The 19177-nt window shown below is 56.6% G+C and overlaps 1 protein-coding gene across 1 annotated transcript in view; it reads right to left on the bottom strand.

Annotated features, from left to right (window-relative positions):
* Positions 1 to 16149, bottom strand: part of Mindy4b (MINDY family member 4B) — a 28816-nt gene extending 12667 nt beyond the window's left edge. The window contains exons 1-8 of the mRNA XM_047564050.1: positions 16047 to 16149; positions 15553 to 15694; positions 15309 to 15336; positions 13494 to 13661; positions 6532 to 6651; positions 5803 to 5894; positions 3120 to 3285; positions 2559 to 2624 (exon numbers count right to left, since the gene is read on the bottom strand). Coding sequence (XP_047420006.1) covers positions 2559 to 2624; positions 3120 to 3285; positions 5803 to 5894; positions 6532 to 6651; positions 13494 to 13661; positions 15309 to 15336; positions 15553 to 15694; positions 16047 to 16149 — 885 coding nt within the window. The remainder of the gene's footprint in view (positions 1 to 2558; positions 2625 to 3119; positions 3286 to 5802; positions 5895 to 6531; positions 6652 to 13493; positions 13662 to 15308; positions 15337 to 15552; positions 15695 to 16046) is intronic.
* Between the last annotated feature and the right edge of the window lie 3028 nt (positions 16150 to 19177).

Raw genomic sequence — 19177 nt, forward strand, 5'->3', positions numbered from 1 at the left:
CAGCCTTCCTTCTTTGGGATGCTAAGGGGAGAGTGGTTTCTGGACCTTTCCAGACTTCTGGAGACGACTCCCTCTTTGCCTTCTAAGGAAGCCTTTGACTAATTAGGCCCTTCGGTGACTCAGAGCCTCTCCCATCTCAAGGGCCTTAATCACGTCTGCAAAGTTCCTTTTACCAACTAGGGAACATTTGCAGGTTTCTGGGGTCCGGACAGTTTATCTTTCAGGGTGGCTGCCTCCCGCCTGTGCACCGAGACCCTGCGCCAATACAGGCTGGGTGTGGCCTGGTTTTCTGGGAAAAGCCAAAAATACAAGCAGGTTAGGTGGGATTTCCTGATTGTTTTTGACGTTCGCTGAGTCACAAGTCGGTAAACGGGCCATGGCAGACACACGTAGCAGGTGTGGTCATTTCCCAGGGAACGATGGCATATTGTCAGAGATTGAGCGGCTCAGACAATGCGGTTTATGGTCTCGCAGTCTGAGATCCAGGCCCCAGGGGAGGACCCTCCTCTGCATCTTCCTGGCTCTGGTGACTTCTGCCATCCTGGGCACCGTGTGACTGAGAGAATCCGCCAGGTCTCTGCCATGCTTACCTCGTGTTCCCCTGAGAATCTGCTGCATCCAAAGTTCCAGTCTATTGACATCAAAGCCCTTGGATTACCATCTACCCTAACCCAGAACGAGCTCGTCCAAACTGGATTACATCTGCAAAGACCCTATTTTCACACAAGATCACATTCTCAGGTACTGCGGGTTGGGACTTTGATCTTTTTGAGGGGACATAATCTAACTGCACAGTGGGTCAGCTGCCACGTGTGGCCCAAGGCCTCTGCCCAGTGGACTAGGACGGAGGGCGGCTGCATTCTGCAGTGGTGGGTTTGGCCGAGGGTGCCGGCACCATGAGAAAGCAACACGCCTGCCACCAAGCCCCCCTCACTCTGGAAGCGTTGCCAGCCCTCCCCAGGGTGACGGGGGTGACGGCAGCCTGGGTCGGCCTGACGCGGTGGCTCTCCTGCCACGCCCACCTGAGGGCAGAGCCCCTTCTGCTCAGGCCTGGGGTCGTCTGCACAGCCCCCGCATCGCTCCTCTGACCCCACCAGGCTGCCCGTGCGCCTCCCGGCAGACGCGGGTCCCCCTGCCGGCTGGGACCGCCAGGTGCCCGTGCAGGAGGCGGAGACCACGGACATAGGCTCTCCTCGTTTTGTTCCATGGGTCCTTTCTTAAGTGGATCCTTCAGGTTTGTGTGACCCATTAAATGTCTCCAGTCCACACACAGCGTCCCTAAGCCGGCTCTAGCTTAACACTTCATGCCGAGTGTTCAAAACCCATCATAAAGCCTTTCCTAGTTTCGTACCGCTGCTGTGACAGATCTCCACGAATTTAATGGCTTAAACCGGGGCTTGGGATGTCGTTTAGTGACAGAGAGCTTGCTCAATCCCCCGTACCGTGTAAAATAAAATAGAAATTTTAATAAGAGAAAGCGTTTCTCACAAGTCTTGGGTCATAGTTGCTGAGGCCACTAAAACGGGTCTCGCTGCGCTGAAGTCAGGCCTCGGCAGGACAGCACTCCTCCTGGAGACTTGAGGGAAGTGTCTCCACCTCCCGCCCTGGCCGGGGCCTGTCCTGGCCGGGGCCTGTCCTTCCAGAGGCTGGGGCCCACCCTATGTGCACAGTGGTGGCCCTTTTCCAGGTTTAGGGGCCTGTGAATACTTTGGGACCTGGGTAATCCAGAATAACCCCCCTACTCTACAGTCATCTGATTAGTGGCCTTCATGCTTCATGTAACAGATTCGCAGGCTCTGGGGTGGGGTGGGCTCCTTTGGGGGACCACTGTGCCATCCCACCAGTTAACAGCAGCCCATGGGAAGGTGGGGAGGTGGGCCTGGGGCAGCCAGCTGCACCAGGGCACAGAGCCCCGAGCTCCGGGGGCCTCCGTGGCCCCCGGGGATGGAGACCAGCCCCCTCTCCACTCACCCCACCACGTGGCTTCGCTGCACCCTGCAATGCCCTGCTTCTTGCACACCGTGGGTTTCTGATTCTTCAGAAAATCAGCTTTCGTTTCTTTCTCCACAGGTGAGTCTGTGTTCCCACCCTCCCTGGGGTAGGGAAGAGGTGGGGCAGCGCGAATGTCCTGTGGGGTCTGTGGGAAGAGGCGAGGGGCCAGCTCAAGGCCAGAGTGAGTCACCGAAGTCCACCTGAAGGGCCCCTTGGCAGCTGGCAGGGGCCTTTCCTAGTTCTCCACCGTCTCCCCCTACCCACCGGGTGAGGAGGGACTGCTGGACACTCTCTTCTCCACGGAGGAGATCGGGCAGAGGCCCTCGCCGCGCTCTTCCCCGGATTATTAGCCAGGGAAAGAGGCCTCCGTGGGCGGGTCCGTCTGATCTGGCCTCTTGGAGGCTGTGGGAGGGAGAGGCAGTTCCTCTTTCACGCCTCCCGCCCTGTCTCAGCCTCAGAGTGACCTGGTTTTCCTAACAAGCCTCGTTAGTAACACGCCTCAAGAAAGAGCGAAGATCCCTGTAAGCGGGTCCACGACAAAGCGATGGCCGCGCTCGAACACTTACGCACTGCGAGTGGTCCCGGATGAATTTCTCAGCCGCTTCTTTCTCTGAAAATTCAAACAGCTGGAGCTATAAACCAGGAACGGAAGACAAAGATGAAAAAGAAGATGAAAGGTGCCTCTGCAGGTGCCCACGCGCTCTCATTTCCTCAGGAGCTTTGTTTCAGAGCAGAATCAGGTTGCCAGCGCGGACACGTCCTTAGACCAGCCCACGGAGGCACGGGGACGTGGCCCCATCCCTCGCGCTCCTCAGTTTTAAGCCACTTGACACCTCGAGCATTAAGAGATGGTCCCCGACAGGCAGACCGTAGCTGTCCTTAAGATAGTGCATGTGGCCACGCAGGATGGCGATTTCAGATTGCATACACTTGATTATGGCAAGTTCCGGAAGGAAATTCTCATTGGGACGCCCCTCCACTTGGGCCACTTGGGTCATTACAGTCCTTGGCCCTCTCCTCTTTGGAAGGTGCCTCCACCACAGCAGGCACATCCAGGGTGTCTAGGCTCCCCTGGCGTCCACAGACAGCTCCGTTGGCTGGCTCTGCGTCTGGCGGGATGCACTTACCCGCTCAGTGAAGTCGCCCCTGGAGTGGTCAGGGGCCCTGGCAACGTAGGCGTCCTCGGTGACCAGGCAGACCACGGCCTTCTGAGCGGCACCCGAGGCCCACAGGACGTCAGTCAGCACCGCAGCCAGGGCTCGCTCCTGCTGCTGCCTGCTCAGGTCACGCAGACTGCAGGCGGGCAGGGGCGGGCAGAGAGAAGGCTGTGTGCGGGGCCTCCAGTGTCCTGCCCCCTGAACAGTGTGCACCCCGGGCTCCCCCAGCAGCCTGCAGTGTGGAATGTCCCTGGGGGCCTGTGCCCCTGTGTTTGGGGCCTCCAGTGTCTGGCCCCCCTGAACAGTGGGCACCCCGGGCTCCCCCAGCAGCCTGCAGTGTGGAGTGTCCCTGGGGGCCTGTGCCCTGCTGTGTGCGGGGCCTCCAGTGTCCTGCTCCCTGAACAGTGTGCACCCCGGGCTCCCCCAGCAGCCTGCAGTGTGGAGTGTCCCTGGGGGCCTGTGCCCTGCTGTGTGCGGGGCCTCCAGTGTCCTGCTCCCTGAACAGTGGGCACCCCGGGCTCCCCCAGCAGCCTGCAGTGTGGAGTGTCCCTGGGGGCCTGTGCCCTGCTGTGTGCGGGGCCTCCAGTGTCCTGCTCCCTGAACAGTGTGCACCCCGGGCTCCCCCAGCGGCCTGCAGTGTGAGTGTCCTGCCGGAGGGCCCCTCTCCCGCTGTGCCTGCAGTGGGGTCCCCAGGGCAGGGTCGGCTCCTCTAGGGTCCCAGCCCGCCCAGGCCCGCACCTCCCCGGAGGTGCCCTCATCCTGCGCTCCGGCAGGGCCAGCCCCCGTCAGCCGCCGCCGGGCCTTTTCCACATGCAACTCCAGTAACCCTCGCGTCTGTCTCTTCTGCGAAGCCCCTTCCAGCCCAGCAGGTCACCTCCAGGCAGCCCCAGGCCCTCTCATGCCCCGCGCCCCACGTCCGTCCTGACCCAGGGCACAGGCGGTGTCCTCCAGAGCGTCCTCCTCGTCCACGCCGCCTGCCCTGAGCACTTCACGCATGTCCCCGTGTGATCCCAAGGCGTCCAGGGCCCAGGCCACTGCTGCTTCCCAGGAAGGCACAGGGAGGCTAAGCCATTGCCGCGGCTCGCACGTCTTTCAAGTGAGGGAGCAGTGAGGTGGGTTCAGGCCACTGGGGTGCGGAGTCCCTGCTCCTCACTGGTCACTGAGCTGAGTGCCCCGAGGACAACCTCCCCGGGGAACGGGACAGTCGTTGCGGGTGATGTCCACGCTCCTGGTGTCTACCTACCCCCTTGGCAGGCGTGGCCTTTACCGGGCGCACGCGGCCACGGTTCTTAATGACTTGGACAACGATTTGTAGAACCTTCTAGCTCTGTGGCCAGGCAGAAGTTTGCACCAAGGAGTCCGAGCGTCCAAACTCCAGTACAGAGTGGATGGGAGGAAGACCGGGATAGCGGGCGGAGTGGGCAGGCCCTTGGAGGGCAGCAGCGCCCTGGGAACAGGGTCCTTCCTGCCTTCTCAGGGTTTGCCCCAGGCTGGGTGCTGTGCTGAGTGCTCTGTTATGGAGCCACTGTGTGTACGTGTGATGTGGTTCCAGGGTCCCCACCGTCAGCACTGGACGCGTCCCCAGACGCTTGGGCCCTCCTGCCAGGCGTTCCGTTTCGACCTCCTCCCAGGGACTGGAGCCGCCGTCCACAGGCGACGAGGAGGGTGCCTTCCCCGTGGTGGGCCGGCGGCGTCCTGCTCCCTCTGTGAAGTGGGCCGGCTGCCCAGGGCCTCTGTGCCCAGCTCCTCCCGCCTCCTTCCCCTGCGGCTGCTCCCCCTCGCCTGCTTCTCTCGCTCTGACGGGGGCCACTGGTTCCAGGTGTGCCCTCTGGCTTGTCTGAGGTGCCAGCACACCTACGCCCCGGGCCTGACCTGAGCTGCCTCTTCAGGAGGCAGAGGCCCTTCCTGAGGCCACTGCCCGTGCCAGTGCGCTCACGGAGCCCACGAAGACCCCTGTGAAATGGGTCACTTCTCCCACGGTCAGCGCAGGGCACACCTGGAACCAGTCACCATCGTGGAGGACTTCACTGTGGCTCTGCTCCCGCCGGCCGGGCGGGCGGTTCCTGCCTCAGAACCTGAGATCGTGCTTCGAGTCCTGTTTGGAGGTGACTTATCTGGCCTGAGGGTGGAGAGATGCCTTTTCTGATTCCTGTTTCCTCTGTACCCAGCACAGGGCTGTGCACATGGTGGGGGTGTTAACTTCTAAGAATAAAGTCAATTTGAAGACGTTTTGAGCTGAGTTTTGTAAATAGGTGACCACCAAACACTGTCCCCTGTCAGGCTGGTGAAGCAGGAGAGGGACCTTCACTGATCAGGTCCCCAGCACCCCTTCCGTCCCCCTAGAATCGTTAGGTTAGGGCTGCCCATCAAGTACAGACAGGTGAGCTCGCCAGAGACCTGGTGCTTCATTTTGCCTGACAGGGTGGTCGGCAGTGGAGCGTGAAACCTGTCAACCTCATTCCTTCAGCTGGACGTCCAGGGGACTGCAGGAGCCCCAGCCCTAGCACTGTGGCCCAGTCCCTCTGGGGGCAGCTGAGCTGCCTCTTCAGGAGGCAGAGGCCCTGCCTGAGGCCACTGCCCGTGCCAGTGCGCTCACGGAGCCCACGAAGACCCCTGTGAAATGGGTCACTTCTCCCACGGTCAGCGCACTTACCTGTGAGGGCGACGGTCTTCCCCCTTCCTGGGAAACAGCAGATACTTGACGATGGCTGCTTGAACCGCCATCTGAATGCTCCGGGGGCCTCCCTGGGACGGGGAGGGTACATGGTGGGGTGGAGACGCCCCTGGGTTCTAGGCCTGCGGCGGGACCTCAGGGGGGTGGACAGGACTAAGTGCCCCTGCGAGTGGACCTTGCCCCCGCGCTGCTCTGCAACCCTCCCCTCCTGGTACCTGGGCTTCATGAAGGACGCTGCACTATCCCACGCGCCCTGGGTGCCAGGGCTGGCTAGAATCTGCAGTGGCTAGCTCCTTTGGGAGCCCCCAGATCCGCTCCCCCTCCGTCCTCCCAGCACGCTGACCCTGCTTCACACTAGCCCTGCAGACTTGGAGGAGGCAGGCAACCAACGGGCCGGCCCGGGGTGTAGGTGTGCAGGGACAGCAACCCGAGTTACTGACACCTCAGACAAGCCAGAGGGAAGTTCCTAGTTCCTTCTGCCGTCTGAGTCTCCAGGGGTGCTCAGAACTTGGAACAAGGAGAGCAGGAGGTGGGACTTCATCGCCACCCAGGCCGCGACGGGTGACCTTGAAGTCCTCATCATTGGAGGTTGCATTTCAAGCGGTACATGCGTTTCCACCAGCACCACCATGGAAGCATGGCTCACGTGGAAAGGAGACACGAGGGAGGCTGGATTGGGACTTAAGGAGACCTCAAGCTGGCTCTTACCTTTTCCACTTCCAAAGCAAAAGCGAGGTCAGAGAAAGGGCGGTGGAACTGGAAGTGGGCCCTTTCCCAGTCATGGCTGAAGGCACGGACAGCATTTCCAAAGAGGCTCTGCTGCAGCTTCTGAAAAGGGAGGAAGTAAACCATCAACCAAAGACGGCTCCTCCTGGACACAGCTCCTGGACGGCCAGCGGCCATTCCCACCCACATTCCATTCCCCGGTCTCCAGGCCCAACTGCACTGAGTCGGGGTGGCTGTTGACATTGGGTCCACTTAACAAGTCCAACAGGCTATGTCCCTGCGTCTCAAGTCCCCTGCGGGTCATCTCCCTCAGAGTCCACCACGTGCTGCGGCTTTGTCACTGGCCTCTGGCCTCTATCCCTGACTCTATAACCACAGCCTCTCCCATCTCTGGGGTTTTCTCTCTTGATCTAGGAAACAAAACAAAAAAAAGGAGCCCAGGACCTCCTGTTTCCAGCAGGGATTCAGTGACGTTGAACAAGCATTCTTGTCCTGGGGTCTTTGAAACCACCCTGGATGTTCTAGAGCACCTTGAGATCTGAGAGGGCCTTTTAGAACTTCCCAGAAAAGTGGGAACAAGTCTTTATAAACGAAACTCATGGAAAATATGAAGGACGGGGCGCCCGCTCACGGTGGAAGACTTACTGACCATTAACAAGGGCTGGGCACCGTGTGGAAGGTAGCCGGGTCAAGTCCACCGTACTGAACACTGCACAGGACAACGCCCTGAGGCAGCCGAAGAGGCACCGTGGACTGGGCTGCTCAGGAAGGCTTCGGGAAGAGAAGGCGTTGGAACCAGGCTGGCGAGCGGCCCCTGGTGTTGAGGCCTGCCCAGGCCCAGAGCCTGGCTCAGTGCTTCACAGTCACTGAGTGAAGTTGACCCTGTGAGGTAGCTTTGGGGCACCCGCCTCTCACCCACACAAGGGAAGCCAAGAGGAGGGACTGGCCTCTGGTGGCCCAGGCAGAAACAGCGGAGTCGCGCCCAGCTCCCTCGGGAGCCTGCATGGCCACCTTCTATGCTTCTGGGGCACCATTCTGACTTAGTCAACACCCTGCACAACGGTGGTGACTTCTTGTAACTTAGAGACCTTATTTTAAGAGGACGCTTGATATCGCTTCCTTACAGGGAAGTCAAACCCACTTGCTACCCATAAAGAATACAGATACAGTGGGAAGCGAGCAACGCTGTGGCTCACAGCCGGCAGCCCCGGCCGGACGCCCTGGCCCTCTCTCCCACTGCAAGGGGAGCTGGGAAGCAGTGAGGGGGCGTGGCCGGGATGCCCTCTGCCCAGCTTCTCCAGGGCCTGCCCGCGTGCAGAAGGGAAACGTGCTCACCAGGAACTCAAGATGACCGGAGGCGCGTTACTTGTGTCACATCCCCAAAGCGCCCATGTTCCGGCAGAGACGCCTGTCCCCACTCTGAGACAGACCACACGGCAGCTTGTAGCACAGGGACAAGAGGGAGATCTGCAGACACACACGGTGCCCAGGGCATCCTGGTTGGGGAACGGGAAGTTCACTGTGACCAGGGCAGTGGTGTTGCGGGGAGGGACAGCAGAGTGGACGCAGAGAGTGGAAAGTACCCATAGCCACATGCTGAAGCCAGTTGAAGAGATGGACAAATGGAGCCCGGCACCCAGGTGGCCCAGAGCTGTGCCACCCCCCTGCTCTGCTAGCAGGCCCCAAGAGCAGGCCCCGAGGGCTCCTCCAAAGGGGAAACACCGAAGCACGCATCTAGAACGTTCCTCCCCGTGCCAGCCCAGGTCTGGTTTCATGGCTGCAGTTTATTTCCTGATCATCTTTGCTCCCAGCCTCAAAAGAAAAGGTGATCTCTCCAGAGAAATCAAGGCAGGTGATCTCGGTGTGAGCTAGGGCCAGGTAGTGTACCCACGGAAAGCCCGGCTGGGCTCTTAGGACAAGGGTGTTGAAGGAGAAGCAGCAAAGACTCAGCTCTTGGAAGACGCTCAGTGTGTGCAGAGGCTGGAGGGTCACCCCAGGGGGACCTAGAAGATGACAGGAGAGGGTTTTCCTGATGTGGAGGTGGAACAACTCGGGACTTCCAAGGGCCGAGAAGCCCCAGGAACTTGGGGAAATTGCCAGACCTTCTTTACTTGCTGATCCCCAGGTGGGGACCCCTTCTCGGTCCACATCGTGGGCTTGGACTGAGGGAGTGGTGTGGAGAAGAGCTTTAGGAAGCTGAGAGCCGAGTGAAAGTAAGCGTCGCTGCCTTCGAGAAAACACAGCCCGTCTCTGCAGGGACGTCTTGTGCTGTGTGGAAGAAAGTCCCAACACAGATGGAGAAAGACCGGAGCTTGCAGGAAGCAGGGAGGAGAAGCCATGCTAGGTGTGAAAGATTGAGGCTGTTGAGACAGAAGCCTTGGAGCTCGGGTCCAACGTAAGATCTCCGCGAGCCACCAGGCCCCCGTCCTGCTGCCAGCTGCACCTTCTCAGCTCCACCCGCCACACCCCGGAGAGGCTCAGAAAGGGCACTGTGGGCGACCAGCGTGGCAAGAAGGAGCCCTGTTTCTTACCCGTGTGATGTTCCTTCCACCCCACACGCAGCCTAGGAGCGGGTGGTGCACGAGCTATGGCTGCGGCCATCACTGAGTTCAACCCAGGGGCAGTTCAAGGCTCCCGTGCGCCTTGCTAGCCTTCTGGGCTCTGACGCAGCCCCCTCTCCTGCTCTGCATTCCGTGTCACCGTGGTGATGACCACGATAGCGTAGTGATCCATGCCAGTGCACAGAGACAGGTCCCCAGTCCCTCTTCCCAAGAGGTTCAATGTTCTCACCCTGACGGCCTGTCCCTGGTCCCGGGGCTGAGAGTTTCCTGTGGCCACTTGTCCCCATCTGGTCCCAACCACTGTGGGAATCATGGATTCTAGAATTCCCGAGTCCTGACCCATTCATGTCCTGGGCCACAAGATTGTGGGGGTCCTGGCTATCACGTTCGCCATCAGCTTCTCAGAGTCCAGTGTCACACCTGGAATGAGGTGGGCTCCCCTGAAGAACTCGTTGAATGAAAACACCTAATTTTGCCCTTTCAGGTCACAGCTAAAGACGGCGGGCCCAGAGCCGTTGAGTGGCATGCCAGGGTCAAGCCACAGCAGGGACAAGTCTTCAACCGAATGGCGGGATCCTAGCAGCAGGCAGGTGGCACTCCGTCAGGAGGGCCAGCTGGAGGGGAGTTCCACAAGGCTGTGGCTGGGTGTGGGGACCACCGAGGTCATGCAGTGTCCTAGCAACAGTGGGGGGGTCACGTGACCTCCAGAACTGGTTGAGCAGGGGCAGGAAACAGGAAGGAGAGTCCTGGGAGGGACCAAGCAGGACAGGACACCTGGCTTCCTCCCCCCACCCCCAGTCTCCCCACAGGGCCCCCCGTTGCTCAGACTCAACAGGAAGTCGGAGGAGGAGGGCAGCACATTGATGGAGACTGACAGGTCAGCCCCGGGCTGAAGCTGGTGGAAAGCCGAGGAGATTCCCGGTACCCTGTCCTGAATTGATTGACGAACACCCTCTGAGGCCACCTGTGAGCCAGGCATCATGCTTAGGGCACCCGGCTTTCCCCCACAACACCCCTACCTGGCATCCCTCTATTAGAGCTTTGTTCATGGGGTCTCCTGGAGTCTTCTGGTGATACGTTCTTACTATGATACAGTCGTGGGTCGGGGTTGCAGCTGCATGAGGAGTTTGATCATTGGTGGCCTATGAGAGTCTGTGAAAATGCCTTCCAGGCTGGGTATCCAAGAAGGGCTGGGGATGGGGGAGGTTGGGGAGGGGGGAGGCTTGGGAGGGGGAGGCTCGGAAGGGGGAGGCTGGGGAGGGAGGAGGTTGGGGATGTGGGAGGCTGGGGAGGGAGGAGGCTGGGAATGCAGGAGGCTGGGGAGGGAGGAGGCTGGGGATGCAGGAGGCTGGGGAGGGAGGAGGCTGGGGATGCAGGAGGCTGGGGAGGGAGGAGGCTGGGGAGGGAGGGCAGAGGGAAGAAAGGGCTTCGGGCCAGGCAGGTGCACCTTCTCCATGGCCTCACTGGCCAGCAGCCTTGGCCGGAGCGCTTTCCACCTACAGGCTGAAGGACAGAAGGAAGCTCCCTTGTTGTGGGGGGACAAGGTGGGGGCAGGAGTGGCGAGGCCACACAGGCCCAGGGCCCAGGAACACAGCCTCGCGTCTGTTCGAGTCCCAGCAGCCACTGTGTGCCTGGCTGAGCGCTCCAGGCCCCCTACTCCCAGGCGCTCCTGTGCCGTCAGGACTGAGGGCTTGCCAGGCGGCCGCACCGTGGAAACGTGGATCAGAACTGGTCAGGCCTCCAGACCAGCCCGAAAGCACATTCCAACCCCACGCTCGTCCCCTGGAGATCCCAGGGTGTGCTTGGTTACTGCGACTGCTGTTTAAAGGATCTGCTCTCATCTGGCCCACGTAATGGGAATCCAGATTTGTCTTTTAAAACAACAGCGCTGTCTCTGCGTCTGCGACTTCCCTCGCTCTCCACCCTCTGGCTCAGGCTGCAGTGCTCTGAGCTTTGCTCTCCCAGTCGTTCGCCAAGGAGAGAATCCCCTGGGCAAAGTCGAGGGGGGGCCTCCAAGCACCTCTGTTTGTGCTTGTTGGTAAGGAGCGTGCTCAGACCCAGGGCTGCCTCTCCGATGGAAAGACCTCACAAACATCTGTGAGTGCTTTTCCAGTTTTTAAATTTGTGTGTTTTTAAAAATAGAGAGTACATTTGCATGGTTCAAATTCCAGGGTACAGAGCGCACGCTGTGAAACGCTGCTCCCGCCCCTGCCTCCGCTACCTCGCGAGCCCCCGTTGTGTTTGATGAAACCTTCTGGGACTCATTTTTTTATACACAGGCAAATACCAATATAGAATCACAGTTTTTTCCTCTTTTTCATTTAAAAGGTAGCCTATTTTTTCAGAGGTGTATTAATTTTTAAATGATACTTTCCATAAGAAATCTCTACAGAAGCAAAGAATATATTCTGCAAAAGATTTTTTCATTGAAAATATCATCCATTAAATGCACATCTGAGCGGATATCCCTCACGGAAAATGCCTGGGTGGAGCAGAGGAAGGGGTCCCGGAGGAGCAAGAGAGGGGAGGTGGACGTGCTGGGGAGTGAAGTTGGTCAGACTGAGTTTTGTGCCCGTACAAGGATGTCACGATACATCTGCTGTTGTCTGTAATCACAATCACCAATAAACAATTTAAAGCAGAGAAGGCTTGGGGCTGGACGCGTCTCGGCTTTTGGATTCTGGAGGATGGCACATACTGGTAAGTGGTGAGACACTCCGGGAACGGCCCCGTCTGCACATGGACTCACTTTTGGTTCATATGGACCTTTCACCCACAGCCCAAGAGGGATTCCACACGATATTTTTGATGCGCCTGCATTTCCACGGTGACATGTCAGAGGAGGTCACGTGTAGGAACGTCCACCTGTCGGGTTGGTCCTTGAACGATACTGGGCTTTGGAGCGTTTCGGTTTCCGGTCTGGGGGTTTGCGCCTACTCTGACTTCTGGTCAGCGCCACGTAGGCAGCAGGCCCACGAGGGCCTAACCGGACCACCGTCTCACTGCTGGAAGGAGGTGCAGGACGCTACCCTCCCACTAGGGCGTCCAGCCCTCTGGTACAGCCCAGCCTCTCTGAGCCCTGGCCCGCCTGCCCGTGCCGCCTGGGCTGGAGCAGAAGGGAGGTCACAGAGGCAGCCGTCGGCAGGAGAGGGAGTAAGCCAGGCCCAGCCACCAGGGAGGCCCAGGAAGCCGCCAGGTGCGCACGATCGCCGGGGGTTTGGGCTGCAGTGCCCGCCTTCACCTGGGGGCTTCCGGACAGGCTGTGTTGAAAGACTGTGGTCAGGTCACCAGCCGTGGGCTCCAACAGCAGCCAGGCGGGCCCGGCATGCAGCCCGCAGACTGCACGACTTTAACCGCACGGCGGGCCTGGCCGCAGGGCAGATGCCGCTGCTCTTTGCCCAGATGACCGGGCTGGTCCTGGGGTCTCTGCAGAAGGGCCCAGGTGGGTGGTGCAAGTCCTCGGGCAGGAAGCACCTCTTCCAGTGCGTCTTAGGGCCCCGAGGGAAGGTCCCTGCCCGAGGTTCTAGAGAGTCCTGGAGGTCTGAGGGGTGGACGTGGTGCCCTGCCCTGGGACGCCCTGAGCCCCAGGTTGGGAGCAAAACGATCGGAGGGACTGCTCACTGCCTGTTCTTCTGCTTTGGCTCAACCCCTCGCTCACGTCCCATTTCCCATCGAGTCTTTTCAACAAGGACAGCTGCTCCTCTGGACATCCGCCAAGACCTGGCATCCAACCCCGCCTATCTGACCCCTGAGAAGTCTCTAGTTTGGCCTCCTGCTACGTCTCTGCATCCACCCTATCTTCACCCTGATTAAGTCTTGAATCAAACAAATGGTCCCTGGAACCAAGATCCCAGATCCATTTGGACCCTCAAATGTCAGGTTCTTTTAAAATCTGCCTATTAATCGTCAGTCCTGTTGAAGGAGCCCTTCCTGAGGTTGGCTCCTTGTCCCGTGGCCCAGCCTGGCAAGTTCCACCTCTCCCTGCTGCCCACACGCCAGCTGGGCCCTCGTGCACCTGCTTCACCTGAGACCCGGGCATTCCTGGCGCGCGCCATGGCCTGCCTGCCCCTTAGGGGACCTGACCCAGCCCATCTCAAGAGAGAACCGTAGGAATGTAACTCCCCTCCCTCAAATTCAGCTGTCATTTTGAGGGAGTGGGTAAACAGAGACTTTCAGAGCTCAGGAGGAAAAGGCCACCACCAACCATGTCCTTGGGGAATGCCATAAATAAGTCACTTGAATTCTGTTCTCCTTGCACCAGGCACAGTCGCCCGCAGGCTGATCTTCAAGGACACCCTCACAGGACGGCCGATCAGGTTCCCGGCCTTGTTGTTTTGCGATGATCATGTTTCGTTTCGTGTTTAATTGACAAGCTGTACTTACTGTGGCCATTGCCGGGGAGATAGGAGAGCCGGCCGATGCTGAAGAGATGACGGAGGGCCTGGGAATGGAAGGAAGGCTCCTGGAGGGCCAGTGTCCCTGTCCCCTGGGCGGAGGTGTCCCCGTCCCATCTCCAGCTTGATCAGCAGCTGCCGGGTTTCCTTCATGGTCCTGTAAGAAATGCCACCCCAAAAAGGCAAAGCAAACAGAGCTGGGGAAACCCATTTTGCATCTTCTCTTTCTCTTTGAAATATCAGTGTTCAGAAAATGTTGTCTCACTTTTAAAGATGACTGAAAATCGAAATAAATAGCAATAAAAGAGGCGGAAAAAAATTCCAGAGTCTGTGTCAGAGGAGTTTCTTGTAAGTTTTAAGAGACTTGGAGAGGTGAAATGTAACTATGGAAACATAATTAATGCTATCGAGGCCTTGACTTGAAATCATGTTTAGAGAAGAATCTAAATGTCACGGTCTCTTGTTTGGAAGAGATAGCGTCTCATGAACGTGGGCTGTTCCTTCCAGTCCATGGGGCATCTCCTGCTATGCTATTATTGACCACAGATGAATCAAGTTTCCTCTGTTTGGTTCTTTCAGATTCCTATTGCCCCGTAAGTGAGTGTCATAATTTTCTTCGTTAAGTAGCTCACCCTCCACCGCTTAAAAAAATCGATTTTAACTTTTCTCGACTGATTCTATGGCATTTCAGCCTACGTTAGCACCCAAACTTCCTCCAGTTTACCTAACTTGGGTACTAACTCGTGAAAGCAGTGTCCCCATTGGAGGCTGGAGCGTGAGGGACGCGCCTTCTTAGTGTTTCTGTATTCCTAGAGGCAAAGATGCTTTCTTATCTCAGAACCGCAGCATCTGAGGCTTGGGCTACTGATGGAGAAGATGCATTTTGTAAATCAGATGGAAAATCTTTACATTTGTGCCCGTGGGTTTTCCCCGCCCTGTGTGTAGCATAACTTGACACTTATTTACTTTTCCCTTTCAAAGATTGTTTTATCTTTTGAATGTTTTATCCCCCCAAATGTAGCTATCTCCATTTAATACTTCCAGGACGAAAATAGAAGCAGTATCTCCCAGATTCTAATTTAGACTATGGTTAAGAAGGTTTTAGCACAAATAAGCCTTTTGATCACAGGTTACTTGGAGCAAGATGCTTTAGCATTACTGCTAAAATTTTAATAATTTGATTGCTTGATCATATGTATCAGTGCCAGGAAAATCACCTAAACATTTTGTGCTGCGTTGACTCAGAGATTGACGTAATGCCTGAAGTACAAAGTCCATTACCTCTCAGCCTCTCCAGGTTACATGAGGTACAAACATCCTTCATCTTATATTGAGTAAGAGATTTTAATAAACTGATTACAAAACTCCTTTTTTAACACCTGAATTCAGTCATCTCTCCCTTATTTGAAAATGGTGAAGGAAAGCAATTTTTCAGATGCCGAATAAAGATGATAACTATTTTCAAAACTACTTTTCTTCAGGGACACTGATGCAGTGGGTTGTCAGATTCTAGCGTTATTTCACAAGTGTAGGAACTTTGGATTCTATTACTTCTTTTCTAAAATAATAACCATATGGTGCTCTTAATGATGAAAAGTGTCTCTTAAAAGTAAGAAGACACTTGCGAAGGGAAAAAGCACCAGATAAAATCTTCACAGGCTGTGTAGTCTCTCCAGCTTTCGCGCATTAAATGCTAGTGCCTGAGTGACATTATGTGCACTGAATAAATGCAGATTGTGCTGTTAATGTGATTGTTTGAAGAAGCAACCAGAGGAAAACACATTGGCCCAGGGAAAGTAATTACCTGCGGAGTTGCATTATTGGTCCCCAACCTACAAACCAAGGAGAAAACATCAAGTAAATTACCCACTGCATTCAAAGCTCACACCTGCCCCCCGCCCAGGCCCCAGCCTTGCTGGGGACGTCTCGGTCACCCGGCTAGCATTGCAAATGTGCCCCTCTGATGGAGACTCCTCACGCAGCAAGCATCAGAGTGGGTTACACCCCAAACCCGCTGTCTGGGAAAACGAGAGGACAGCACATCTTACCTGTGGTAACTGAAGATCTCCCTCCATCTGTCAAGAAATGTGATCTTCCTGGTTATTTCTTCTAAATTCAGCTCTGGAGGGCTTGGCTCCTGGCTGGAGACCTCCATATCCACTTGGATGGCGTGAGGAAGTGGAAGCAGAGCTGTTTAGACCGGAGGCAGGTCTGAGTGGAGCAGGGCCGGGCCGGGACAGTCCCTGCTGTGACAGCACAGAGAGCGGGCCTCACCGTAGCCCTGCCCCTGCCATCAGATCCTGATGCACCTCCCATTAGAGGTCAAACTCGGTGCGCCTTCTGTGCCACGAATTGTAACCCAGGCGCGGATTTCTGAATAAAGGGGTTTCGATTACTGACCTGTCCAGAGCTCCTGGGGAACCCGACTGATGAGCAATGCCGCGGGTGAAACGGGAGCACTCCTGTGCTGGGGCGTCCCCCTGGGCGGGTCCAGGGGACAGGAAACATTGCCAAGCGGGGGGAGGCATCCTGCTCACCCCACAAGCCTTTCGCCGTGTGATACTCCTGGCCCAGAGTTTAGGGCACAGGAACTCTGCAGAGTTGAAGGACCTGGTTTGCGCTGCCCGGGAGAAATCTAACGTCATCCTCTTCCTGCTGCTGAAGGAAGGGAGCTGCACCCCGACCCAGCGAGGAGACGACCTCTGCTTGTCAGCCGGGCTGGCCCGGGGCGCCCACGTCTGTCCCTCTAAACACCAGTCTGCACGCTGCCGCGGAGGGCCTGCTTTTCTAAGATGAGATTAACATTGACATTAGTGGAGCCCGCGTGAAGCCTCCGGCCTCCATCTTGTGTGGGCCTCCCCTGGTCAGCTGATGGCCTCAGGAGAGGACTGTGGGCCTCCGAGCAGGAAGGAAACAGTCTTCCTGACGGTCCACAGAAGCGAGTCTTAAGCATCCATCCTCCCCAGGGTCCGAGCTCGTTGGTCTGCCTGCAGAATTCAGGCACCCCCACAACCCCAGCGTCCTGTGAGCCAGCGCGTGTGTGTCCAGGTGACTCTGTTTCTCTGGAGGACTTTGCCCAGCGTGGTGGGTTTATTAAGACACGAACACCAGTCACCGGCACACTTTCCGTGCCCCTCTGACCTTTCTGCACATGGCGTTTGAACCTCCTCAGCAGCAGTTGCTTTCTCTATAGACATTTTTGATATGAGTTATATAAAATCTTAGGAGGCTAAGAAGTCAAGGCAAAGAGGTGACTTGGATTTATTTTATCCAGGGAAAAAGGGATTGGTTGTTTATAACATTGTAAAGACCTTAAAACATAGAAAGGCAACAAATAACCCGAGGCGGATTTGAGCGTCCACATCTGACTTGGGAGTTCCCTGCCAACGGTTCCTTAAGCTAAGTTTTGGTGGTGGTTTGACTATTTCATATTTGCAGGTCCATAAAGGTCTCCTAGATTTAGGATTTTTGTTGTAAACATAAGAGGCATGGATAAATCTTTTCTTATTTTTCTTCTCTAACCATAAATTCTCCTTATTTTTAAAGAGAAGGCATTGCTGTTTTCCTCTTTAGTTTTAATGAGAGCATCAGTATTTAATATTTATTAGGCACCTGTAGTGTAGACAAAGAAATAAGAAATTACATGATCCTTGCTCTCAAATAATCAAATGATGAGAAATGTTCTGGCATTTCCTATTTAGAATGTCATATTAAAAAATAAATTCTAGATCTGTCATTTAAATTATTTAACAATCCCAAACCAGAAAAGGGAAACAGCTAAGAAACCCACTTTTCTTAAGAATCATTATTAAACCTGTGTGTTCTGGCCTCTGTCTGGGTCCTGATTTACACAGAATTCTGTAAGGGCTGGAGCACAAATCCCGGTGAAGACAAGTCCGTCCTGCTGGGTTCCGTGTGCAGGTTCTGCGTGTTCCCTCCAAGCCGGGCACGCGGGATGTCGGAGTGAGAAGCTGTGCTTCCTGCGCTTCTGAGGTGGAGGAAACACGCAGAGCAGGAAGCTCTGTGGATGTGTCCTGGGCCCAGGAGCACAGGGGACAGGTAAGGGGCAGGTGGCCTCTGGTCCAGACTGCAGTTCTGAATCATGGTTCTGTCACTGGGGAGGCCCAGGAGTCCCCGGGGAGTCAGCACGAGTTGGGTTCTGGATCAACATGGTGGACGGGAATTTAAACGTGCTCCAAGAGAGGCACGGACAGATCCCCTTGGGAAAGTGCGTTGCACACTCAGAGGAGAAGGGAGCCCGTGGGCGTTCCTGAGCGTGAGAAGCCCCCTCGGCCTGGGTGCCGATGCCCCTCCAGCGACAGTAACTGGGGCTGGGCTGTGGTGGAGCTGGGTGCCACAGTGTTGCCTGGGTCCCCCTTGCACCGCCCATGGCCCTCGGGTCCTGCTCCCTGCAGGCAGGCCCCGAGCCAAGGCTGCACCTGGGTTGCTCTGAGTTGCGGCTTCAGGGAGGTTTCCTGCTCTCCAAGGGCTCTTGGGCACTTCTCCTTGGAGACTCAGTGTATCTTTGTTCTCCGGGTCCCCAGTTCCTCTCTCAGGTTCACCCATACCAGCTGTGTGGCCTTAGGCCATTGCATCAGCCTGTGCATCTGGCTATTCACCTGTGAGATGGACTGATTTGGAACCTTTACTACCTGGAGACCTCTGATCTAGGAACGTGGCTTGTCTTGCCGTTGGACCTTCGCTATCTTCTCTTTGCTTATTTGGGCTTGGCACTCAGAGCGGAAGGGCTGGGTCAGATGATGGGGCCATTAGGAAATGGGGCCTCACTGCCCGAGGCCACTCCTGGCTCAGCCTCTCTTCCTGCTGTGATCCCCAGGTTAGAATTCATGGCCCTCTCCTTCCCTTACCTCCCTCTCCCTCTTCAGTTAGATGCTGGCAACAGTTCTGCAGATGGAAAGCACTGGTCTCTGGAATATTCCAAGAGTTAAGAAGATGATCATCCACCTCCAGAGGAAGCCACCGTTCTCTTGGGCATTTTGGCAACAGACTAGGAACGGCAGACCTGGTGAAGAAAGGTGGGCTGGGGGCTGCGGCCCAGGTCTGAGGGAGGAGACACCTGACCCGGGTCTGAGGGAGGGCACGGATGTGTGGGATCTGGGATGGTCATCTTCATGTTTATGCCCTCCCCCCTCCCCACAGCACAGGAAGTCACCAAAGCTCCTGTCCCAAGACCACCCCGCTTCAGCAAAGGCCAGGATGGAGGGCGGAATCTAGGAAGCCATGGTTCTGCGGCAGAGCCCAGGACCAAAGCAGGGGCCCTGGGGAGGAAGCAGAGCGTCTGCAGCACTCGGCGGGCTGCGGGGGCAGGGAGGGTCTGCGTGACCCAGGCCTCCTACGGTGGGACGCAGAAATCCGCACCTGAGGCCACGTGCCTTGTTCATGATTAAAAGTAACAACATTAACGATGACGTGACACAAGTTAGCGTATGTTCTGAACCTGAAATTCAGAGTGTGAGACTTCAACATTATTAACCTTTGCCCTATTAACCTTAGACCCCAGAAGCAAGGACTGAGCTTCGTGGTCAAGTCCTCAGTTCCGCCAGAGGTCAGGCTCGAGGACCCTGGGTGTGAGGCATCATGACTGGCTTGCGGAGGGGTCCCCTGCACGTCTGCTGTTTTCAAACGACGCTTCATAAACAGGAATCTGGGAGC

The sequence above is a fragment of the Sciurus carolinensis genome, chromosome 9 (genome assembly GCF_902686445.1).
Source record: "Sciurus carolinensis chromosome 9, mSciCar1.2, whole genome shotgun sequence".
Classification (NCBI taxonomy): domain Eukaryota; kingdom Metazoa; phylum Chordata; class Mammalia; order Rodentia; family Sciuridae; genus Sciurus; species Sciurus carolinensis.